This window comes from Channa argus, chromosome 6 (genome assembly GCF_033026475.1).
Source record: "Channa argus isolate prfri chromosome 6, Channa argus male v1.0, whole genome shotgun sequence".
NCBI classification, from domain to species: Eukaryota; Metazoa; Chordata; class Actinopteri; order Anabantiformes; family Channidae; genus Channa; species Channa argus.
Genome location: NC_090202.1, coordinates 22,116,630 through 22,143,048, shown reverse-complemented (window position 1 = coordinate 22,143,048; position 26,419 = coordinate 22,116,630). Strand labels below are relative to the sequence as shown.

At 42.6% G+C, this 26,419-nt stretch overlaps 1 protein-coding gene across 9 annotated transcripts in view; it reads right to left on the bottom strand.

The window, feature by feature from the left end:
• The window catches only part of robo1 (roundabout, axon guidance receptor, homolog 1 (Drosophila)), a 210,193-nt gene that overhangs the window by 28,917 nt on the left and 154,857 nt on the right, over positions 1 to 26,419 (bottom strand). For 8 of the 9 annotated variants that reach the window (XM_067506379.1, XM_067506381.1, XM_067506383.1 and 5 more), the window contains 7 exons: positions 12,280 to 12,437; positions 8,095 to 8,215; positions 6,849 to 6,987; positions 6,621 to 6,748; positions 2,429 to 2,437; positions 1,357 to 1,481; positions 950 to 1,121 (listed from right to left, as the gene is read on the bottom strand). In XM_067506379.1, the coding sequence (XP_067362480.1) occupies positions 950 to 1,121; positions 1,357 to 1,481; positions 2,429 to 2,437; positions 6,621 to 6,748; positions 6,849 to 6,987; positions 8,095 to 8,215; positions 12,280 to 12,437 (852 nt within the window). The remainder of the gene's footprint in view (positions 1 to 949; positions 1,122 to 1,356; positions 1,482 to 2,428; positions 2,438 to 6,620; positions 6,749 to 6,848; positions 6,988 to 8,094; positions 8,216 to 12,279; positions 12,438 to 26,419) is intronic. The other variant, XM_067506377.1, reaches the window with a different exon arrangement.

The following is a 26,419-nucleotide window of genomic DNA, read 5'->3' as shown; positions in this document are numbered from 1 at the left end:
TTTCATGTGATTTATCATTGTTCTGCTATACTGTAGTTGTCTGGCTCCCTCTGATTATTATTATTATTCATAGCACTATTGATAGCCATTGCCAACAGCCTCACTGGGGAGCTATCAGATTATTAACACAGTGTAAAGGCAATGCATGATGTATGTGTGCATAGATTCTCAGTACCATGCTGCTGTGTAATCTCTGACCTGCTTTTGTCTTTGCTTTTGTGCCTGGGATGGTACAATTACTAAAACATTGTCAGCATGACCTCTAATTACCAGATCTGCCTGCAGAGAAGTGGTGGCCTCAGAGTGGCCTGCTCACTTTAATAACTATTATTATTATCCAGAGAGCACGGCAGAATGAGAGGGAGAGAGAAGAGGAGAGAGAGATGAAGCATATCATCGTAGGCTTGAAATGAAGAAGGACATTTGGTAGATGAAGGGGTGAATCTAGGTGTGTTGTGGACACAGTAATAGCTGTCCAGATCTCTGTGGGAATGGTGGAAATGAAGCCATGGTTAGTCCACGAGGTTGACAGTGATTGGCTAGGAGAGTAATTAGAGGATCCAATCCAGACCTCAGCACAGAGCCACAGTCTTCCAATGGTAGACAGCAGCAAGCCAGCCATGGAATACTGAAGGAGACATTAGCCAGTGTGAAGCCAGTGAAGCCAAATACTGAGCCACGGTCTGGGTGCACAGGCACCAGAGAGTCGCTACCTCTGACAGAAACACACTGAACAGGCCAGACCAAACCTCACAAACCTCGGTTTGGATATTAATATGCTCTACAGTACAACCACAACGTTTGAGAGGAACAGCATTATCCTTGTGAGCCAAAGATTATCTAAAATACCAATATTTATCCACTCAACTTTCTTTCAGTATTTCCTTTCATTCTCTCAGAGGCTTTGCTTTGCTTTACGCAGAAACTGTGCTAAAGAAATACTGCTTACCATCAGTAACCTCTAGAAGAGCCTTGGTGATGACACTGCCCGCGATGTTGAGTGCCTGGCAGCTGTAGTACCCCATGTCTGAGCGTTCAGCATCAGTAATGGTCAGGTCCCCAGTCTGAGATACAGAAAATCGGCTAGAAGGTTGAGGAGGTTGGTAGGAGAACAGCAGGTTCTGTGAGGGATGAAAACAGATCACATACAGCCAGACTTTTAGTTGGCAAGAATATATTAACTGAACACGCTCAGGCTTTCAGTCCAAAAAGACAACATATGCTTGCAACCATCTGTCTTGAGATATCAGCTATCAAGTGAACTATGCCTACGAAATACTTCTTGAATGAGTATGCCATCATGTTTTCCAAACGGATTTTAAAAGGAAAACCTTTATCCTAGTTTATGTTGTTTACCTGACTGCCTTCTCGCTGCCAGAAAATGGCTGGCTGTGGGTTTCCAGTGGCCTCACACTGGAAGGTGACAGTCCTGCCAACCCCAACCACCTGGTTCCTTGGTCTCACCACAAATGCTGGGGGCACTGGAGGACAGCCATGAGAATGGTTAGCCATTGAATAGACAAACAAGCCATAGTATATTATTATAGTTGCCATAATGTTACAGTTGTAAGTGTTCTGGGTTATTTGAGTGAAAGATAAAAGAAATTTAACCGTGGCTATGCTGCTTGTATTTAAATTGCTTGCAATGTACTTTTTTCTAAACTTTGCATAGTGCATGCACAGCAGAGTGCATTGATCAGTTTAAAAAAAAAAAATCTAAATAGTACGGATGCAATGAATAGAAAAACAAGGGTTACTCCCACGCCCCCTTATTTGCATGGGCAAGGGCATAGACTATTAGAATTTACATGGAAGTGGTGAATAAATTTGAGCCATCTGTCCATGCTGACACCCTCCAATAGCGCAGTATCCATAATTCGTAATGACAAATTCCCTCTCAGAATAAGTGTAGTGTCATAGCTCAATGTCATCCATGCAGCTCTGTGGTGACACTAGGCCTTGCTGGTCTAATGGGCTGTCTGTGCGAGCAAGCACACCCTGAGTGTAGAGGTCAAAAGACAGGCCAGTTTACAACTTCAGTTCTAAAAGACCCTGGACATGTCCTCAAATGTCATAAACCTGCTAACGTTTTAATCATTTGTTATACAGAGGATGTGTAATACATGAAGAAAAGCAATCTGAAAACTGTCATTTAAAATACGGGCATAATTTGTCTATGGATAAGATGGTGTGTTTGGTAATGCATAACGGGGAAATAATAGAATGAAATGATGCAGCTTTACCTTGGAGGCCCAAGCTGAGCATATTTTACCCATTAATGTCCTTTTGTCACTGTTGCCCATGACAACAGAAACATGAGTGCTGATTGGAGGGTGAAGTGGTGAAGGGAGGAGGATGGAGGGGGGTTGTGACAGCTTCCTGTCTCTGTCAGGGCGGTGAATAGGTGACGGGTGACATTTCAACTTACCAGACATGACTAAAAAGGAAACAAAAACACAACAACAAAACCCAAAGATGAATAAATAAATAATAAACAGCATGATATAGAGAGATAAGGAAAGCAATGTGATGTCCATGGGTAAAAAAAAATGTGTTACTGTTATTCAGTGAACAAAAGACATTTTCCACTCAAACAACAAGCATGAGAAATTCCTTTAAATGCACACACACACACACACACACACACGCAATGCCCACTGATTCAACATTTCTTCTTAGACTGGTGATATGTTCAAGTACGGTAAAAATGCTGGATCAAGTAAAACAAAGTGACAAACAAGGACAAGACAATACAAGAAGACACAAGACAGATGTTTGGTGCTTAGCAACATCACATTTTTACTTTTCTACCTTCATTCTGTATAGCCAGGTGTGTGAAGGTGAATGTCTCATTCCATTAATGAGATTTAGAACACCCTGAGGAGCATCTAGGTCACAGTCCCTCAAACACAGCATTGCAAATGTCCATAAAAACATGAGGCGAATGTTGACTGTCACTCTTTGGCCATAAATCTCCCCTGTCCAATCACTCACCTTATCTAATCTGTCTGTTCCAACGGCTCCCACGGAAACATAAACACTGTCAGCCAGAGTAATGACTAACCCTCCCTCCTCCTGCTGCCTATCACTGGCCTTTTAAATGCAGATAAGACTTACATCAAATGCTCCCAGTAAAAGACTCTGGATGCACACGACATAATAAAATACACACCTACAAATACACAAAGCCCCAACACCAACACACACCTAGTCATGTGTGTCTAAGCCTTTAATTAGGAACCCTACCTCTCCCATGCTGCTCTGATCACAGTTGTGGACCAGGAGGCAGAGGTGAGCCTCAAATGTGACCGGACTACTTTATCGTGAGCTTCCTGTTGCCTCCAGCACAGAGGGGAGTTTGTATCAGTACATGGATCAGAGCAGCCAGATGGATGGAAAACACACAGAGTATGTGGCCTCCAGCCCAACAGGAGGCAGACTACATAGCAAAGAGTGTAGCAGAGATATTAATGTCTGTTTGAGCCTTGCTACTGTTCAGTAGTCCTGACATCAACAGTAGAGCATGAGCGGGATTTGGCATGATTAGTAGTTGCTCCCATTCGGAGGTCTGTAGCATGATTTAAACGTCTTGTCTGCTGGTAGGATTTTATATACAGTGCATCAGCTGAAATGTGGTTTTTATACCTTTGTGTGACAGGCTCTATATGATGGTTTAAATTTGAATTTAAATTAAACACAGACATACAGAGATAGAGGAACACAAAGCATCAGTACTATGTACAGCACCCAACCAGGTTTGGGTATTTATCATCACTGTAACAGCACAAAGACTGTTGACAAGAGGGTTCCTGCATTCACTCTCCTTTGGCATCACTTCCAAGTTTCCTTCCAGACCCTTTACATGGGTTATTAGCAACGCTGCTCTGGGGACTACAGTTCTATTCAAGACTGTTCTACACATAAATCATTGTTAATTGCAAACTTAAGCAGCTGAGAGAAAAAATAACACGTTGATTTTCTGAATTGTGTCCAGCACAGTCTGAAACAATGTACATTCCTATGGTTAAAGTCTGTTTGTGAAGTTTAATTAACAAAATACTGCATAAATATGACCTAATCACTCTAGAACTAAGTTAAAAATACTTTTGTCTAATTCGTATATCTTCTAAAACCCATGCTCTCACATGTAGACATACCCTTAGCTGACCTCATAGCTGAACAAACTACCTCACAACTACATTCTCATGTGGCTTAGATGAATGATTTTACGATGAACCCATAAATACAGCTGGTGACTTGGCCAATTATGCGTTTATTCTGTCAATCTGTGAAATATTTTACTTGACATATTTATAAGCCCAAAGGAGGCATTGCAGACTAACAAAAGTGTGTAAGACAATAATTTACTGATTAAGTTAGCAACGACAGCAGAGTGCACTGAAAACAAAATTGCCCAGGGCAACACTTCCACAATGTCGACATTGTTCACTGACAATCTGACCATAGAAGTTGTGAAAATCCCCCTCTCATTCTACAGAGCTGGATTCTTCTCCGAAACCATACACAAGGTTTATATAAAAGGACATTATACTCAATATTGCATGTCTCAGTATATTTCTAATAGGAGTTTCACATACTGCAATGATAGGCAAATTGCATAATGATGCTGCATGAAAATTCCTTTTTGTTTTAAAATTAAATCAGTTGGTTATATAACCCATTTACACATCAGAGCAGATTTAGTAGAAAAAACATTATATTTACATTAATTCCATTTTGGCCTAAAATATCAGATTATCCATTTTCTTCTGCCAGTAGTTCGCAGCCACTCATATTATTTTGTACATCTGCGCTGTTATTTTTATGCAGCAGCTCAGGACTCTTGCCATTCTTTGATTCTTGATGTAGGACGACAGCACTTACTGCTAAACCCACAGACTAAACTCGATCTCCCCACATTACTGTTGTCTATCCTACTACAGCAACATCTTACTACCTATACACTGCTGCTGCTACTTTGGCCTGTTTAGACCTAGAATTACTAGTCTTTTTCTTTCCTATGCCCACATCTGTAATTAGGAGCATGTCATTTCCGGGCGTGGGACTGTGGCCTGCTTGTCTTTCATTAGCTGGGTTATTCAGTGCCCACAGCTTGCCTGGCCTCCTCATGTCCTGGTCTTGGTAAAACTCATTGATCTGAAGAATAGATGGAAATGGTTCTAAGAATTTAGAAAATGTAGATGTTCACACATCCGTTTAATTTAGTAAAACACAGATTCCTATGATTTATGTCATACCACTGTCCTCGTCGCCTGGTATTAGATTGAGAAGGTATCAGCCATGTCCTTTAAATTTATGGCAGGGGATCTTCTTTGCTGAAATGTAATTAATTGAAGTGCTTTTACTGCAGCTTCATGCCTTTCTAGCTCTTATAACATGGGGGGATTGAAAGGCATATAATGTATGAGAGGAGGGTCAGTGTCTCGCTTCTGTGTACAGGCAACAGGGAATTGGCTTGAGGTTAAGACGTTTAATTTACATTGAGGACATGGCCTGTTTTAGCATTTTAAATATGATTCTAAACCAGGAGAAGATCTTATTGAACCAGTGCATCAATGCTGTTCCCTTTAATTAACTACACTTTCATCAGGGAAAGGGAAAGAGTGAAAAGAATTTGATATATTGATGGGAGTTATTGGCAGGTGTGCCTAATCTTGCACCTCAAACCAATCTAAAGATTGCTGTCTCTGTGAGAAAATCAAAAAATGATTGCAAAGGGCCATGTGAAGATTAAGTATCCGTGTTTGTGGGTGGGGGTTGGCAGGAAAATAGAATGGCCTTCTCTCTTAGTATTTCTGGTAGGCTGACTGCTGGGAGTGACATTAATATGACTGACCTCACAACAGAAACCACTCTTCCACTATATCCTCTTCACCACACTTGCCCCCAGCCCCAATTCCAAGCCCGTTCTGCATCAGCGGTGAGCCGGCAACTGAGACCAACATACTGACTGTCCTTCCACCCAATCCCCATCTCCCATGCACTGAGCCTCCTTCGTCACTCTCTTCTCTCACCCAACTCTCAGCATTCCCCTTACTTTGCTGTTAAATGGTCCCTGTGTTCCTCCTCTCAGGAGGGTTTTGGGGTGATCCCAGCCCCCAGTTCCTCTGAATGGCTTCTTTCTAAATGGTCACACTCCGTGACCGGCTGCTTTATATTCTAACTGTGTTAATAAGACATCCAATGGAGAGGGCCACAGGGGACACAAATATTCCATAGGCCCACAAATAGTACTGTATATCTTGAGGCATGAAGAAAAACAGGCCTCCAGAGAAATGCCACTTGTATGGGGCATATAAAATCAATTTCTGTTTAGCTCCCATGTGCACAACACTACAGCTGTTATGGATTTTTGCATTTCTTTTTATCTGAAATCAATCAGCTAATTGAGAGACAATAGTTGAAAGTGATGACCATGTAGTGCTAAAGCCGAAGGCTATTATGGCAATGTGGCCGGGCTAAATTGCACTGGAATCAAGCTGCACAATGACCTGAAATGGAAATTTCAGGATTTCAGAATTTAGAATAATTGTCCATGGAGCTGTAAACCAAATATTCACCTAACCAAACAGCGTGAAACAGACAGTTTTATTTCCTACCGTGGACGGTGAGCGTGGCTGATGCCTCCGCTTTGCCCACCATGTTTTCTGCCACACAGGTGTAGGAGCCTACATCAGCTGAAGTCAGGCGGCGTATCTTCAGGGTATGGTCCTCACGAATCTCATATCTGACAAACAACAGATATTCAAAAGGAAATTGTCAAACACACAAAAAGACTCACACAATGCAATGAGCTGAAAGAACAGAAACCAATCGATGAGTCGCACCTTCCTTTGGGCAGGTCGCCATCGTCTTTCCTCCAGCGCACAGTGGGAACTGGGTCACCACGGGCCTCACACCTGAACTCTACACTTTGGTCCACTAACACAACCTGGCTACCTGGGCGACGTACAAAGCTGGGACGCTCTGCAAAGACAGCAAAAGCACACATTGAAATAATGTTCTGAATTAAATCTTTAAAGCTTTTGTTCCAGTCTGTCTTTAGAGTTAAATTTGAAATTAAATTAAAAACAGAATAAAACCCAGTGGAAAAGATTTCTTGAAGAGCAGCTGTAAATGTAAATATTTTAGTTTTAGGTATTGTGAGGTGTTCAGAATAATCTAAGCGTTTGTATATAGAAACATAGCAAAACGTAGCAGTTAATAGCAAATTAAAATTATACAGTGCACTCAAATCACTTGACAAAACACATGGACGGACACGGTCACTATTTTGCGGTACAGTGTAATCACTACAAATGACAAGACGCTAAATTAATTGACAGGACTCTGAACAAGACTTCTTCACCATCTGTCATCACCGTTGTGTCCACATCTGGTTGCAAAATCCCAACAGCACAGGCTCATCACAGCACTTGAAATTGTTATTTTTTTATACTGAGGCGAAGAAATGAAATGACCTCTTTTAGTTGCTCTAAGCACATTTCTCCAAACTCAAAAACTAACCAGGGTACTTTATGATTAACCACAGTTTCTTGGATGTAATACACACTCTAATGAATAAACACAAAAGCTAGGAGCTGGCCTTTACTGGTTAAGCCTTTACAGTATCATTGTAATTATCTTTACAAAACAAAAATTGTTGTTCCCTCTGACAAATTATAAGGGGTCTCTGAGGAGAGGAGGTGGAGGAAGTGGAGGAAGTGGAAAAGCTGGCGATAAAATCAGGAGTCTGGACATGCTCTCTGCGGAGGACGCAGGAGAGTATTGGGATCAGAGGTCACCTATGGTGAAATGGGGTGCAGCTGGTCAGACAAGAGAAGCTGAGGGGTCAGTCAGGAATTCATACTTAAGTGTGAGATTGGAGGTCATCTCACACTCTATCTGATAAAGGTCAGTGACACCATTTAGTTCAACGGGAGACAGACAATCAAACCTTAACATCTGGATTCTGTTTCCCACTACAGACAAACAGGAAAAAGTGTCTGTGGGTGTGTGTGTACATTTGTGAGAGAGACACAGAGTTGAATAGACAACAGATTGAGGTACTAATAGGGAAAAGAGGTTAATTACCAAGCACTGTAAGTTCAGCTATTTCACTTTCACGTTCTCCAACCATGTTTGTGCCGACGCACACATACTTCCCAGCGTCACTCTTCCGGGCATTTGTGATCATCAGTTTCCCTCCACGTATCTGAGGGAATAGAAAAGGTGAGAAGAAAAACAGCCACATTACAATCAGAGAGATGACTGGAGTGTGTAGTTGATGTAGAGAAAACACAAAACAGCTTCATTACAGAACATTTCCTGACTAGGCTCAAGAATGCTAGTATTTACTTACCAAAAGTCCATTACAACAACCTCTTAACAACTCACAAACACATAATGGTTTGGTGCTTAAGAGTTTTAATGGGATTTTTCTTTGAGATTACAGAACCCAACTAGACTACTTTGTCTACCTGGCCATTTAATGCTGTCCCCAGTGAACTCCTGGCCTGATCCTCCTCAGGGTAAAGTCTTGCCAAAAAACACTTTCCCGATCCAACACAAGTGCAGGTCCCTGAGGGAACGCCTGAGGCACTGCAGGACTGTGAGCACTTTTCCAGTCCCCTCAAAGAGCTTGAAGACCATTATTGGATGGGAAATGCTTTAAAGAAAGTCTCTGGGCATTTTTTTCCTGTGTGTGTATACAGCTACAAGTGAACATGAACAGCACACACACTGAGCAGTGAGTGCGTGTTCGTCCAGGTGAATGTCATGTCTGTTATTTCCCAGGGCTTTGATTACAGGTCAGAAGAGGTGTTTTGTTCTCAGGCAGTCAGAAAGGCAGCCCAGGCCCCAGCACAGGCCCCTGAGCCCTTCCCTCTGCTGACAGCCGTGCCAGTCAGTGCAGACACAGACAATAGCATGGTGCACCAATGATCTTTGTGTCCTGATGGAGCTTAAGGTTTTAAATGCACACATCAGCTTGCAAGACCAGGGCCACCACCTGCAAGCATGTAAGTGATACCCTCATTAGAGGACCTCTGAGAACCTGAGACACAGTATTGCAAAAAAAAAAAAAAAAAATCCTCTTTCACTGTGACTACCATGTTAAATTCAAGCCCTCCTGCAGTACATGTGTGTTAACATTCAAGCTATACGTCTCCGGAAATCTACATCACTGCACATCACATGCCTGTACGGACAAGAATTCATCACTTGCAGATGAAGGAAAAAAACTTTGAATAGTGTGAAAGTTTTAGTTTTTATAAAGTAGTCAGGGGAAGCCTTAGACTGTTGAAGCACGATCATAGAACCGGACTCTTTCTTCTGGTTCGAAGGCATTCGTTGACCGTTCACCCTTGTTTAATATTCATGGTAAAGCAGGAGGCAAAGGGACGTGAAGAGGCTGCAGAAAGCTGGCTTATTTAGGGCACCCTGTGGTGCTGGAAGGGTTTGAAGTATCATTATGTTACTGTTTGTTTGAGGAAAGGCTTAACAGCTAAAACACTGTGACACTCACAAAGGCCCAAGGTCAACGCAGACCATACAGAAAAGAAAGGGGGGTGTACTGTTGGTTCCACAGGGCTTTGACATGAGGATCCACTTAAGGCCCCGTCCACTCTATCCATATTCTTACCTCTGTGTGTTTGTGGCAATTTCCCATTATCCACAGGCATATTTGGAGTGCCTGAGCAGCAGGGACTCTGAGAGCTGGCTAAAATAAATGAATGCAGCAGTGGTGCTCTTTTTCTCTGCATGCATATCCCCTGCACACAACACAGCAGAGCACACAAGCTGCTGAAAGCCCTAACAATCTGACCATTATCCCTGCATTACAGGGAGATGGCTCTATCCTGTTGCCTTTTGTCTCATGTCATTTGGCTATGCTGATAATGCAAAAGCCCCCACTGAGCATGCACTCTGCTGGTATTCACACATCAGTTCATTTCCAGGCTGATAATTACCCACAACTATCGCACAAAAGGAGGGGTACAATGTGCTGAAATTTGGGCATTTATGATGCCGCCGACAGACTCTTACTCTAAGCAGACAATCGTCTAGCCTTAAAAATGGGCATTTTTCCCTTTATTGTTTATTTATCCTTTTCTTATTGTTCCTGTAAGACCTGCTTTACAAAGCTGAGAGGAATGTGACCAGCTGCTCCTAGTGGCACAGGAGAGGGGAATAGTTCTGCCTTACTTTTTTATGACTCTGAGGGAAACTTTTCACAAATGCTAAACATTAAATTATGCATATTTATATATGGGAGATGGTCAACAGCACGTCATTCGTTTTTACATACAGCTGACTAAAACAGAAATAGAAAAACAGCAGGTTTACTACCCCTTCGTCACGCTGAATCACTAAAGCCAAGCCAACCCATCCCAGTAAAGTGCTGTGCAGAGACAAAATCCCCCAATGCAGGTGGTGTGGGACCTTGCTCTTATCACCAGTGATCACCAAGGAGACCGCACGCTTCAACATGTTAGAAAGGACTGAACCAAATGCAGCAATGCAGGCTGGATGAGGGGGCATTTGACGAGCTCAGCTGTTCACAACATTACAAAGATTCCACCATTTGCTTTCCTCTCTACAGCCTTTACTCAATCTGACCAAATTCGCTGCACCATAAGCAAATTCTGGACATCGCAACAAGATGGTCCTAATTCGAATATAACTTTATCTATTAACATGCACCTCCTAAGGACACCGTCCAGACTTCCATCTGTCAACACAGTTGATTACCCATAATTAGTTAGTCATACGTGACGTCTAGTGCTACTTTAAAAGTGGTCATTTGGTAACAGTCAGAGTGTGAGGTTTTCTGCTTGACAGAAAGTTTAGAGTGAGCAACACCAGCTGGTTTACACAGTGATGTTAAATCTACCAGACCTTGTTTTCAGTTCCATAGAAGGCCCAGCACTGCTGCCGGCTACAAGTCCACAACTCTGAGTCATTAAACCCAGCAGTGTTGAAAACATTTACTAAAAGGATGTCACCCATCAGTGCACAAAATCACACATAAAGCAGTGAGATAAGTCCTCACCTTCCACCATGCAGTGGGCAAGAGCTGATTTAATCAACTATTGATGTATTCAGTTCAACTAAAATATATTTACGAGGCCATATGCATGAGACCTATGACATGTTCTCAAAATACATTAGGTTGTGAACAAAAGTGATTAAAAGAAAAAAAATGTTCTCTACCTTTTTAAGAAGATCAAAACTCCGGCATCACCAGTCATGCATAATGTAGCAACAGTGTAAACAGATAAGTAGTCAGTTGTCCATGCATAGATAATGTGGATGAACAGAATGTCTAAACAGCACCAGAGAGAGAACAACGAGAGAGAACAACTCTTCCCAGGCCACAAGAGTTCACTATGTGGGAAAGAGGCTTCGTGCTTATGAGTGACTGTTGACTAAATTCAGGGGCAGATATGATTTGATTCTCTTTAAACTAGATTTTATGCTTGTTTCTTTCAATTATGCTGCTCAGTGGCCAGACACGGACTATTAATATTCTGCCAGTGCAGATTAGAAAGAAAAAAACAGAGAAGATGCCTGCACTTTGTTGGGGGTAGAATTAGGACTAGGACTCAGTGTGCCTAAGTCTTTACTCCTGCAAAACACACGCCATGTCAGTACATTTAAACACAACTAAAAGTCTCTTCCTTCTCGAGGAAAAGGACTATGGACACAAGTTGTAGTTGGATAGCACAGCTTGAGCTGGGATTATTCAAGATGGAGCTTTAGTCAGCAAGCATGTAAAGCTGATTGATGCTGCAGTGCTAGTTGTGCTGTTGTTTTAATTAAAGCTGAATAATTGGAGGTTGGGTTGTAAATGAAATGTAGAGCGTTGTCTGTATTCTGCAGGTGTTGCTGCTGAGCACAGCTTTCTTTACTTTTCTCCTGCCTGATCTACACTTCTTCTGGTTGATTTTATGAGCACACCATACCTAATCAATGCACTGCTGCTGACTGATGGACCAAGACTGATTCTATACCTCAGTGTTTAAAGGTAGAAGTCACCAAAACAGGCTTCTTTCATTTTGGTAATTGCTATATATGAATAATGAGCCAAACAAATCAATCTTTCAACAAATACCGCAGCAGCGGTAATGACTTGCCCTGCATCACTGGGTCATCCCATCCCATCTCATACATGTTAACATCTACCTCATATGCAAAGCAATCTTTGTGCATCAATACATTTGGCTACGTGTCAGCAAAAACAATGTTAAAGCCACAAAATAAAGTCAGCCTACTTACCGTGATCCTCTCATCTCTGTCGTCAATATTTATTCCATCTTTTTTCCATGATATGGTGGGTTCAGGATGTCCACGCGGTGGTTGACACTCCAGGACTGCTGGCTCCCCCGCTGCTACGATCACATCTGCGGGGTTTTGTCTGAAGTCGTCACGTAGAACTGTGAATAAAGAGAAAAGATTATGAGGATGTGAATACAGAAGATCAAGATAGAGTGGGCTGCAGTATGTACCAGGCCTCTAGTGTTGGGTTTTTTTAAAGCCCACCTCTCTTTCATATAACCTTTTTGTCAATTAGCTTTACAACTATTAAATAAACATATATTTGTAGCTCTAACTCTCTAGTAGCTATGACCTTCTTCTTTGTTGGTCGAACCACACAGACCTGCACACAATCACACACACTTACAGTACATGCTAATCACCCCTCTCCATCATCACTTCTTCATCTCTCCCTGACACTCCATATTTAGATCCCATGCACTCGAAGATCCATGCCATCCTGACATAAATGAAAATCTACATTAAATCCAATCTACCACCGCTGCCTGGATAAGAACTTGTATGATTCTCCTTTGCATATATTTCCTTTGGTATATGTGGTATACAAAAGGAAGTGATAGCTTTTCATTATTTTGTGTGTAAGGAGGCTCACAGTTTCTCATTTCTTGGTCTAATTTGTTCGTGCATTTGGTACTGAATACATGCAAAGGTTTAACGAGATTAACTGAGCAGTTCTGATTTCAATTTGGAACTGAAAATAAAAAAATAAAAACTCACCTGACCTATAATCATTAGTCTTAACCTGCCTGTCTTAACAGAATGTCACATCATTGCAAACTGATTGTTGCAACAAGGCAGATGAATGCACAGCATATATCTGGAGGTAAGTAATAACAACAACAAAAAAAAAAAAAAAACAGACAGGGAGCCAGTAATCATTTTCCCAGCTTCACTGCGCACACATATACAAAGCATATGAAAACAGCGCTTGTAAAGTTCAGCTTGAAATCCAGGCCACACACAAAGTACGCAAGGTCGGGGCACGGTGTGCATGTAAATTGTAATCCTTTTGTATGCATGGAAAAGTCATGTGAATGTATACTTATGAGTTATTTTGTCTGTGTTTTGGGGATACAAGTGAGCTTTTCCTTTCTATTATCTCACGCTCCTCAGCTAGCTCTCAAGTCACCTCAAGTCACAGATCAAAGTCAGGCTCACCCCAGGACCCCTCACCTACAGACTGCCAACAAATTCCTCACTAAACCCCTTAAGCACTTAATTGGTCATTGCAGAGTCCAGATTCTGCTCTCTGCGTCTTGTAACATGGAGGGGGAATCCAAGTGCAGGACCCTGGTTTTAGAGTAAGAGGGGTGGTAATAGCTTCCCCAGTATTTTGCTGCAAATCACACCCACGCCTCCTTACATACAGCTGTAAAATTATCCAACACTCATTCTAATGCATTAGAAGAGTTTTCCAGAAACAAAGCAATAAGATTCATCAGATATTTAAGACTTGTATGCTAGTGCTGCCAATGAGGAGGCGGCATCCATCCATCCATAGACACTGTATCTGCAGATGAATAATGATTGTGTCACCCCCTAAACTTTCAACAATCTGATCCAACTCAAACTCAGCAGCGCAGCTGTGTAGCGAGTGAGCTCATTTGGAGGGGTTAAAAGCAGATACAGACATCCAGGAATGCAAATGTAAACACTAAACATCCTATCCATTAGAGAACCAGCTCCATCTAAAGAAACATGGTTGGTAACAGCAAGGATAAACTGTTCTTATGAGATTTGAGGCGAGTAAAACGCAGAAAATGCTCTAGGCAGCTTTGGCTTAGATAGCATGTGAGACCATCTCTTTTCTTGTTTTTCCCTAACAAAGCATGAATGTTATCCTATCAGATGATTAAACAATATCCTGTTGTTCAAGAGTACATTCACTCAGTAAGTTAAAAGTACAGAGAGTGTGAGAGAATTTATGTTTTGTTTCTGCTTGGCTAACACAGAACCTGCAATAAACACTTGGGTGAGTGAACTCAGTAGCTTCAACTGTGACATGTACTGTGACTCCTTTCTTCTCAGTGACTCCCCATCTCCCTCGCTGGCGCACTGTAACTCTTTCAGCTAACATGCTGAAGGATATGTCCCTCTGGAAAATAAAAAGCAATGTGTGGGGAAGAAAAGAAAGAAAAAAGGATGCTGTATTGACTAGTTAGAAGCCCGAGGGAGAGCTGGCATCCTCCAGTATTTACACCAACAGCGCAGTGACCTCCAACCCTCCTCAACAGCACTCACCTCCTACCTTTCTGCCCTCTCTCCTCCTCCAAACCAACACCTCTTTGTTATAAACACAGCTGAGTGCAGTGCAGCAGACAGCCCCAAACATCTGCACAGTAAAAAACAAAATCCTCTGGGATGGAAGGAGAGTGAGCTAAAGGGAAACAGAGACAGCCAGGCAGTCTGTTAGACAGACAGACCAACCGACAGATCTAGATCTGGATGGCGTACAAAGCCCCAACTCTTCCCCCAGAAGGCTTGTCAGATCCGGAGCTGTGTTAAAACCAGTTATCTCTAGCCCCCATGTTTTAAATAAGGCACCCAGGATCCCTCCTTCCTGTATTCATACTGCAGAAGGCTCTGCTCACCTGCCCATCTTAGTCTTCCTGCTCTGGGACCCAGAATTGGGTGAAAAAAATGGGATGTGGAGACTCTCACGATGTATGTGTCCTGAAAGTGTGTGTGGTGTGGTCTGTGTCTGTGTTTGGGATAATGAGCCCACTCCACCATTCTGTCTCTGTAGTGAGCCTGCAGCTGTCCCCCAGCAGATAATATTTCCTGTGCTATTAACAGGGAGGCAAAACTCAATGTGTGTGAGCACAGAGATTTTCAGTTTGTGGCTTAATATGTGGAAATGGGCCAAAGTCACAGGTCCCAGCATGAAGACGCCTCTTTGTCTGTCCTGGATTTGCTCAAATATGCTGATGATGTGATGACACAGAGCGAAAAACCAGAGCAGGACAGATATCGATATGCTTTGTCAAGGTAAAGAGATGTGTTCTGGACTGTATTTCCTCTTTTTAGTGTGCTAAAAATAAAACGCATCCTCTCTCATCTGGCTGACATGCCTCGCTGAAAGACAAACGGCTGACTGTGCATAAAACAACCTTATCTATCAAAGCAGAGGTTTAGTTTGCAGGGGTAAACATCTCCTGGGCCCTGCCAGACAAAGTCTAACCACACTCTACTATACTGTATGATAAATCACTCCCAGGGTCTACAGTAGCAAAGTGAAGCTGTGCTGGAGCTAACACAATTAGTTGTCATCATTTTATACATCCAAACCTTCCTTTAAAAAGGTCAGCAGAGATGGCCGCTTTCAGCTCAGAGAAGTCCCAGGTTCATCACCCCCACAAATGATTCTCCCGTTCACCCGCACACTCATGTGTGCACAGGCTCACATGCACACTGTTCCTCAGGAAATTGAAAACAGATGTTTAAATGTCAAATTAAAATGAGATTCCCGTGCTGCCCCTCCAACATTAATGAAAATGAAGACTTAATGCCACACACAAGTCTGGGTGGGAAGATCAGATGAGCTTTGTTCTGAGGAAATTAAACCAAGTACAACAAGCTACCCTGCAAATCTTTGGAAGCATACGAAAAAAAAGGACCCACCAGGGAATTAAAGATTTATCAGAAGGCACACAGAGTCAATCCTATGGAGACACAGAGCACAGTGTGGGTCCTGCCTTTGGCTTTGGATTTTTCCTTAAAACAGAATGGACATGGCAAGCCCCATAAAGGAAGGAGAATCAATGATAACAGGGGAAAAGAGGAAGAACAACAGCAGAAGGAAAAGGAAATGAGAATTTGCTCCATTTAATGGAAGATAATCTCTCTCTCTTCCTTTTTGTCCCTTTTCTGGTTTCCTGAAGATAGTTTTGCATCCTTTAAAGTTTGCTTCCCAAGCTGCCACAGTTTCAGGCTATCAGTGGTCAAATATCATAAGAAATGTCTTTATGAGATAGGAATGAATGTGCAGTACAGGATGCAATGAGAAAATATCAAATGGCTAAGCAGCTCCAGATGTTCATGGTTATATGTGACTGCTTAAAGCCTCAGCTGCAGTTGAAATGATCCTCTCTTCCACTAACAGCTCGACATTATTATCAAAGGCCATCAAGCCAAAGATGCTAAGACAAGACAACGTCTAAATAACAGCAAACTAAATAGACATATTAGAAAAAGGTGCAAAAAAGCATGGATGGTTCAGTTATAGTTCTGTGAAAAAAGTAAATAATATTCACAGTAGCTGAAGCATATGAAAATCTGCTCCATTTCTGTCAAATGACAGATTTATGTGTATTAAAATAGGGCTTACATTGGATGAGCTCCCCCCAAGTCTGTTTCTACTTACTGTACAACATAATTCCTCTTCCCCTCCACGAGTTGTTGTTTATGCCATAAGCAAAATTCCACTTTCATAGTGCAGCTATGTTGTGTGCTAAGCCCTTCCATATTGATGCTCTTCACCTTGCCTCCAGCTCTGTCTTGTGGGACAAACACATCTCACTCTCTCTGACGATATCTCAAAATTTCTCTCTCCCCTTTCAGCATTTGACCCCCTTATCTTACCTCTCTCAGCTCTCTCACACACACACATTGAGCAGCTTACATCAAAGACAGGCTCATAGCCATTGTGTGGTAATCCATGCCACTTTATTGCAAAGGCTGCCACAGGTGGATAATGTGCCAGCGGCATATGTATGGTGGGCTTGTGCATTTGCCTTCCACAGATCTGTAGTTTTGCAGGTGGGTTTAAAACTCTAACAGGACTCCTTCTATACTCTGGAGAATTGCCATCTTCCTCACCTCCCTCCTCCTCCTCATTCCCTTGTTGCCCCCCTGATCCCACCACCAGGGAGATGAGATTGGACACGGCAGACTCCCCTCTCCTTTTCAATATGGCTCTCGTTCCTCGGCTCTGAGCTCATGCCCTAAGCCCACCCTGTAGACGCTTTATCCTATCCCGCAGCACGCAAGCTGCACTGGTCATACCCATAACACTGTCTGAGAGAGAAGATTGCAGATATAACGTCACACCTAAATTATATACACATACACCAACACAGAGAAAAAACGTCAATAAAGTTGTCAAAAATGGTTATCAAAAGAAAAACCTCATGTAAAATATAGATTCCACATATATTTAAAAATGCTTTTTTGATTAATCATTTATAAAAACAACAGCAGCTCCCTGTACAACTATAAGGTCACATCTGCAGTTGCATTGGTTAAAAATGAGAGTCCATAGCCTGGTTGACCGCAAGCCAACTTGTGGACACCCGTAAATATGTCAACAAGATCAGGCCATTACCCACCTGGCCTTAAGAGTCTGCACCTGCATACCCTAAATTCTATGAGGTCATCCTCCAGATCCATGTCTCTGAACAGAGACAGGATGCCCTGATTAACTCCTGTAAACATTCAGAGTCAACAAACAAAACTATGCGAGTCCATCCGGAAATTAACGGCCCACATGCACCTGTCGACTTGTCTCAACTTGTTTGGCTTGCTGTGCTATGAAAACCGGACAAACACTTTAAAAATCATTTCAAACATCTCAACAGCTGTAAAGTGACATCTGAGTTTATAATGTCTGACAAGTAACTAGAAACCTTGAGAGCAGGGTGGAATCAACGCTTGTGTCTTTTTGAAAAGGCTGCAACACATTTACAGCTGCTATAAAATATAGTTTATCTATTGCTAAACGATTTAGCCATTAAGCTACCTATGCTATGACTTAATGGCCTGAAGATAAGACCATATTATTTTCTGGTAAATAGGCTTGACAAAGGGAATTCTCAAGGATGAGAAACTTTGCATGTTCACAACATCAGTTATTCTCTTTGAAAGAGGACGTATCACTTTAACGTAATCTACTACAGATGGGGTTGCTCTACATGAGATGCATGAGCCCAGGTGAATTGAATCAATGAGCGTGCCTATAAATTCGGTCATCACCCAAGTCCATAACGGTTGGGATTGGACCCTAAATAGACATCTGTGTCCTGTATTGTTTGTTGCTCTTCTTATTGCTGCTAACGTTCAGAGTAGCCTTCATGTTTTGTAGTGTGCAATATGTCCCTGTTGTAGTTTGAATAGAAGAGCCTGCGTGTCTGTAGTGTCACAGGAAGACAGACAGCAGGCGGAAATATGCATTTGCTTTTATTGTTGCTGGGCTAGTAAGTATTTTAGAGCCCTGTGGAAAAAAAACTATTGTTTATGTTAAAGGTTCTTTTTTTAGGATAAGTTGTCTGATAAAGTCTCAAAAATTGTGGACTTTAATCCTCAAATACAAAGGTTGACAGTCTGTATCAGCCAGGTTTTAGTAGAGATATACAAATACAAAAAAATGAAAATGAAGGCTTTAATGCCTATGTCTGGGCAGCCAGGGCAGATGGCTTTGCAGCACTTTCAGTGGCACAGCAAAGGACATGTCCCCACATGTTGTGGCCCAGTGAAGCTACAGAGGGATTCAGTCTCAGTGTTCATCCTCTAACTTAAACCTTTCAGCAAACACATGGACATATACCCACGCACTTTTGTATCCGATAGCAATTATGTCCCTACATAAAGAAACAAATGTGTGCGCGCACACACACACACGCACACCACATGAAGGAAACTCTGCCCCACAGCTACACAGACAGAGGGGCCATTGAGTGGCTGTGTTTGTTTAAATGGTCATAAGTCTTCTCGTCAGGCCTGGAGAGAAAGAGATGGCGTTTGGCGAACACAGCGAAAGGCACAGAGGGCAGCGGGGAGGCACGTTTATGTGAGTGACTGAGTGAGTGAGTGACTTGGCACCTCATAGTTCAATAAACAGTGCTTGTTTGATTGGAGTGCAGGGTGAGCAGGAGTTGGACTAAAATAATAGTGTTTCGAGTGCTGAGGCTACTCAGGCAGGAATGTCAGATGGCAAAAAAACTGCTCTCTCAGTCCAAAAATGTTATAAAAAGGAATCCTATAAAATCCTGATAGGAACACCCACCACCACAATGCAAAATGTGTACTAAACATCTGTGTGCGATTATCACATTAAAATTTAATGACTGAAAAACATTGACAAGCCATTTGTGGATTTGTCAGCTGCTGAAAGATCAGCCAGATTATAAAAGGTAATTTCGAGCCTGTCTCGATTCTTATGGAGCACCAGTTACTACCTGTTGTGGAAAAACAGCATCAAGTATCATGGTTACTAAATGCACTCAGACATTAAAGTACAGTTGTCCCATTTGGGCCCATAGAGTCCAGTCAAACCTGGGCTCTACTTTTAGGTATAAACATAGAGCCCAGTCTCTAGTGCTGTCGCTCTTGTCTATAGGTGGAGCTCTACCGCCTACTCCTTAAGGCCGAGGAGGAACTGAGAAGCCCAGTAACCTAGCTCTCACCACTCATCGATAGCCTCGAGCTGAAATCTTTCTGCCAAACAACACAAAAGAGCAGATGTAACACTATCGTACACACAAACATGGACACCTGTACAGTATGCTCTCTCATTCTTTGTCTCTTTCTCCCTCTCACACACAACACAGCAAGAGGGAGTGGGAATGTTCGTATCATTTCTGCCCTTCGTGAACTGTGCCAAAGGAATATAGTGCTTCGTTTACACATGTATTAACACAAGCTGCAGGAAATGCAATAGGGCCAAAGTTAAAGAACAATTAAACTGATGTATTTTAAGGTAGTATATGGATAATGTCCCCATTGTAAGCAATATTTGTTAATTTTATGTCTTAAGTAAGTAGGTGTGCGATGTGTTAAATTTCATGATTGACACAACTGTGAGAGCTGGCTTCCTGACAAGTTCTTTCTTTTTGTTATCTTTTCTTGTATAACATAGTGTGAGCGGAGAGCAGACGGGAATCATGAGGGCAGAGATGGGACATGACATGCTGTAAAGGTCCCCAGCCAGACTCAAACCAGACGCTGCAGTTAAAGTAAATGACGTGCTGTAGCCGTGCTGTCGGCCATCAGGGTGATCCAAGTGTATTTAAAGAACCTTGTTGAAAGGTTTCCACTGGAATTACATTACAAAAATCTACTGAAAAGCGCTGACAGTGTGTCTTGTGGATTATCCAGAGTAATAGGGACATTGATTCTGGAAAGAGATGTTGCTTCAATGCTATGGGCAACATAAACAAAATGGATGGATGATCTATATATTAAAAGCTGCCCAAATTAAATGTGCAGGGCTACCTGCTAATTAAGATGTGCAAGAAACATTACTATGCATTTATTGGATTTTTATTTATTTTATTTCCTCCTCCCTTCTCACTCCGCCCTCAGTGCTGCTCTGTGTTCTCCGCCAGCGTTACTACATCGTGCTAGTCTGCGTCTTCACAGTGTAATGGGATTTTACACAACACACAACTGGTGAGAATATTCAGATTGCACACTTGTCACTACAGAATGCTCATTACTGTAAATGCCTTTATATCCTGAAAAGCCGGTGTAAACACGCCAAGAGCCATGGAATATTTTTATTCACTTAAATCCTGCTACGTGTTTCACTGTTTAACACAGCTCAGTTCACTGTGTCAGTTGTGCTTGCTGACAATATCTCACTGTGAGCTTCCCTCCCATCTGTGTGGCCCCGTTGGCTAACCCTCTCCCAGCATCTGCAAAGATGAGGGCTTTATTAAAACAATCTTGCCAATTAACATTCCTGGCCCCTGGAGCCCCACTGGCCCTCCCTCTGGACCTGTTCCACTGCTCCTCCAGATCTGAATCCTCCCTCAGCTGTACGATGACAAAGACACTGTGTAGGACCCAGACCAGCTATGGGACCCTTGAATGAGACCAGCCTTAGAGGGGGGATGTGAGGCAACTTGTTTTTCTTCCTGGGAAACTTTAATCTGTGTGGTCATTTGCGTTTTCATATGTGTGCGTGTGTGTGAGAGAGAGAGGGAAAGAGTGCGAGGGAGAGAGAATGAAGATATGGCGAGGGATAAATGAGTTAGTACCAGTCAGGGAGGCACAGCTTCTCCTAATTTGATGTGACATGGAATCATGTGTACTCATTTGCACGGGGTGCACTGCTCATGATCCCTGGCAGTAGGAGTAGTGTAAGAGCCTGTCAGCTAGCAAACTCACAGCATCAGAGAAATTACATCCATAAACACAGCGCACTCTCCTGCAGGGTGCCATTTGACCTGCCGCTTACCAGCTTATCTGAATCATTTTGGAACTCAAATATCGACTGCATATCTTTTTCACTTGTCTATTAGCCTAAGATTTCAAGACGAGATAGCAGAATGCTGTACAATCTCCTGCTCATCTTCCTAAAACAAAGACATATTATCGACAAACAGCAGAGAATGATACAATGTTATTCTATAGCGGTGCTGTGCAAACAGGATCAGGGCAGCGGGGGAATGAAATCCTGATGTGGAGCTAGAGGTGAGACGGTTTACACTAACTCAGGGTCATAATGGAAATCATAAATACAGCTCCTGCTCACCCCTTTGTTCAGCTAGACTTTCCAACAACTTCCACTGCTACATCACAGAGTATAGTGTGTTTGTGTGAGCACTCATGTGTAGGCAGGTGTGTTTGCTTGTGTTTTAGTTCTCTCTACTGATTACGCCGTCTGTCTGTTTGGGCTACGCTTTATTAATGTTCGCCTAATGAGATCCAGTGGACATGCAGTGTGCGGATGTCTCTGTAGTATTTGTCAAACAAACTAATTCAAAGCAGAAACACTCCCTTTCATCTTAAATTGGTGTAATGGGAATCTTAGTGTAACAATTGGTTTCCAGTGAAAGTCTAATGTGCTAGAGCTTTAGGAAACAATAGGAGTCAGCGACTGCTGTGGAGAACAGTGCGTCTTGGTTGGGACAGGGCCATAAACTAGGATTACATCAGCGGCTGTTTCGGAGGTGACTGGGGAAGAGTAATATGATAGTAGCTGCATGAAGGGGAAACAGGCAGCCCCGCAGGAAAATGGGGAATGAAAAAAATAAACAAATAAAACACCAGAGGATCCAGTGTAACCTTACAGTAGATCCCTCCGCCTTTCGTCATGGCCACTTTCATTTCCAGCATGCTGATCCTGCTCCAATCACTTTACCAGGCACAGGGCAGACAGGGGAGAGAGGTAAGGAAGGGAGAAGAAAAGGCTTCTAGAGGTTCAGTGAAGGTGTGGAGGTGGGGGGGGGGTCCTCCAGTGATAGAGGGCACAGGAATGTTAAAGAGAGTAAGACAAAGCAAATGAGGATACTGGGATCCAAACATGTGCTACAGCTCCAGAGGGGCACATCTTTCTCTGATCAGTCTCCGTCCTCATTTCAATGGCTTCCACATGGACTCTAAACTCTCCCAGATGGACCCCAAGAAGATGAAAAGATGTCCATATTCCTATCTAAGAGGGGATCTGTTACAGTGGGAAAAGATATCGAAAAGGAATGGAGTGAGGGAATGCTGGCAGAGATCGTGTGCCAGAAAGAAACAGAGAGTTGAAATTCCATCTTTAGCACTTGTCTACCACATGAGTGTGCACTCCAATGTGATCATTGCCAAACGCTTTGGTGATATAGCTTTTCACTACATTTGTCAACTTGTCCAACATGCAATACTGAGCAAGGCTGATGCCAAGGAGAAAGTTCTTAAGTGTGCCAGAACTGACTCCGATCCCTGTGAACTGACAAAGTGTAAGGTTTCAAAACTGTTGTTAAGCCCCGGATTTTCAATCTTTAGGTTTTCATTAGATGGAGCACAGACAAAAGAAGAGTGGCTTCATAGTTTTCCTCCTTTGTTTTATGGGTTACTTTGCTACTGTTAACATGGCTGAAACATCCTGGTGAGGTGATTTATGACATCTCTCCCAGGGGTGCAAAGCCAAGCCCAACAGCAGGGGAAAATTTAAGGCTACTGCACCTATTCTTCTCACAGGAGACTCCAAAATATTGGCTAAATTTATTGAGGTGGCAGAGAATTTCTTTTCCTCTGCAGCCCTTGTGTAGACTTGCTGAATTGAAGCTTGGCAGCCCGAGACTGGCCTGGTGAATAGTCACTGGTGCCAAAGTGCATTCAGATGTTTGTTTCTTAACTGCTTTTCTGCTTCAACGCTGACTTGTTCATTCAAAGTCTGTCTTCTCCATCTTAGTATCATTGGTAATGCCTTCATGAAGCTCATCTTTTAAACAGCTTGGCAAAACATCATACCTCAAACCACAAAACCTCAAACCATTACGCTTTTTCAATCCAACCTCATATCAGTACATTTCTGTCTGGTGAAAAACAACTCATAGGATTGTGTCTGATTAAATTTACTGCCGTGTTACAATGTGTATGTGCTGTGACAGGTAGATACTGTCAGTGAAGGGGTTGATTGTCATGAGGGTGAAATGGACTAAGGCGCTTTCAAAAACGTGTATGGATGATTGAAAAAAATACCAAGCTATGATGACAACTGCTGGCTTTACTGGGTGACATTAGAACTACATAATAACCACATGGTCGTATGTCTTTTCTATCCCATCCTCTGCAAGCTGTCTTTAAATTCTGGCATGTGATGGGTTTTTTAAAACATTGACATCTGAAAAATGAATAAATGAACACCTAATCACGTTGCTTAGGTAGATAATCCTCTGGGAAGAAGAAAAGCTCAGTAACCATGGTAGAACACCTATTAAATGAACAATGTAAGGAACTTATTAAAGATCACCCCTTAGCATGTTTTAATATTTTATTAAGGGCAAATAGTTCTCCTGGTTCTACTTTCTTTTTTCTGTTGCCCAAAGCGCTCTGTAGAGTAATTCTTCCTTTGTCAAAATGTTTTTTTAATTTTCATTCAAAGATCCTAAGTGAACAACTTTAATGACCCCTAAGACTAATGTCTTCCTCTCAGGTCTTCCTCTGCACTGAGCAGGTGACTACACAGAAATTCACCAGAAGTAGGAGCCTCTAGTTTACCCCCCTAACCCTTAATAAAAACCTGGGATGCCATTCCAAACATCTAAAGGCATCATAGATGACTACTGCTCTGTAAGGAGAAAGAGATGCCCATCTGGAGGGGGTGGGGGTGAGAAATGCTGGACGATTTTGGGCAGAATGATAGAAAAGTATTGGGAAGTGTGGGGTTTTAGAGTTTTCCCGTTAAAGGGGATGCAGGGATGCATGAGACATGTGGGCAGCTAGAACGTACAAATCAGACTATGAAAGAGGCAAAACAAGGTAAAATAAGAGCTCAAGTGTAGAAGAGTTTAAACCTTGAAACTGGATTATTTAGGAGGAAAAACAGTGAAAGATAAACAACTTCAATGCGACAAATACCCAAGAGAACTTGGCTGCTGGGCTGAGATAGCAGGCATGTGTTGGCCTACAAACAGGGCTGGTCTGATGGAGTGACGGGTTTCAGTGTGCATGTGAGGTCAGCGGCTGTGTGTACACTCACACACACACACACAGCAGTGTGTTAAAAGCTGCCGGCTCTGTGTGGTCAGTGGTACATCTCATTAGCACCTGCTGACCCCACCGGTTCACTGCACTCACGGAGCAGCAGAGCTGGGGCGTAAAAATAAGCAAGCGTGAAAGCACACACGACACTCACACACACTTCTGTACCAGCAAACAAACTGTCCCCTGACAGAAAGAGAGAGAAGCAGAGGAGGAGCCCCCACAGCAATCATCTTCCTGCTCAGTATCTCTTCAACCAACTCAACATCCTCAGCAGAGAGGTCAGGACTCAGTGAGCAGATAAACTCTATCTTCGTTCTTTTCAGCTCTCCTGAGATAAGACATGCCTAACGTGCCTCACATGGGCAGACAATTTACCACAAAATGCTGCCACCACCTCCTCCCTGAGCAAATCATCAAATAATCCATGTTTACTTTCCAGCTTCAAATATGCCAACAGAGACAAGATAAGAGAGCATGTAGCTAAAAGGCTACATTGTGCTCAACAAAAAATGACGGCCAGGATGTGATAGGGCTTGTTGCCCTCTGGGGCAACAGATGAGGGTGTTCAGTTTGTTGTGGAGAAGAGCAAAATATAACAGGGTAGTTCACATCATGTGGGTGAGACCTGCTTGGAAGCACAGGACATATGGGTGACATCAATAAAACGAGCCTCTGCTATTTCACTTGTGGTTCCCCTCCCACTTGTAGGGACTGGACATTTTGCAGCATGCGTGCAACAGAAACTGTCCATTTTATGTCTAAACCCGGGATCAGACAACACAATATCAGGTTGGGTGGAACAGTTGCTTGTTATAATTGTGTGTCATTTTGGAAAAACAAATACAGGACCTGTGGGACATGGCTAAACAAAAGAAGAGTTATGTTGGTGGTGAATGTGGTCGTCTGGAAACCCCTTTCCAATCCCCTATGCATGTGGGATAAGCTGCTAGTCTAGGGCCAACAGTTCAATGTGTCTCTTACAACAAGAGTTTAGAAGTCTTATCTGAGACAACTGGTGTTCGTTCAACATAATTTGCATATTTTTTGTACCATAGGATGAAACTTGTACACCTGGGCCTTACTGTGCAGGAAGGAAAACTGTCCTGCACAGATTTCAGTTTGACTAAAAATAAAACATGCCCACAAAAGTTTGCACTAATTACAACACCCCCATACACTGTGACTAGTCCACATGCCTTCTATTGTCTGGGTCCCCACCATGCTGTCTAAATCTCGGAGAGATAACATCTCACCAAGCCTTCTAGGTCGTTCTGTGGCTTTCTGAGACCTCCTCAGCCTGTGGGAGGCAGAACACCTGCACAATGTAGACAACAGCAAACTCTCCTATAGAATCTGCCAGTCTTTGAAGTGGCGATGGATGTCAGTTCAATACCACAGGCCCTTTTTTATCACACCCATCACTCTGTGGTTTCAGCACACCTTTGTGATGAGAGATGGCTTTGAGATGAGTCGACCAGAGCTTTTAAGGACATTAAAGTGTTTGGTTGACCAGCATTTCCACATCAGACAAGGTATTCACACAGGACGTGTGCAAAGCAAAACTTACAAGGACGTCTGAAGAGGGCACATGCTATGGTACACATGCACTGTGATCTGCCAGATTTTTGTTTTAGCACAATTAATTGGTATGCGGTCAGGTATCAAAACT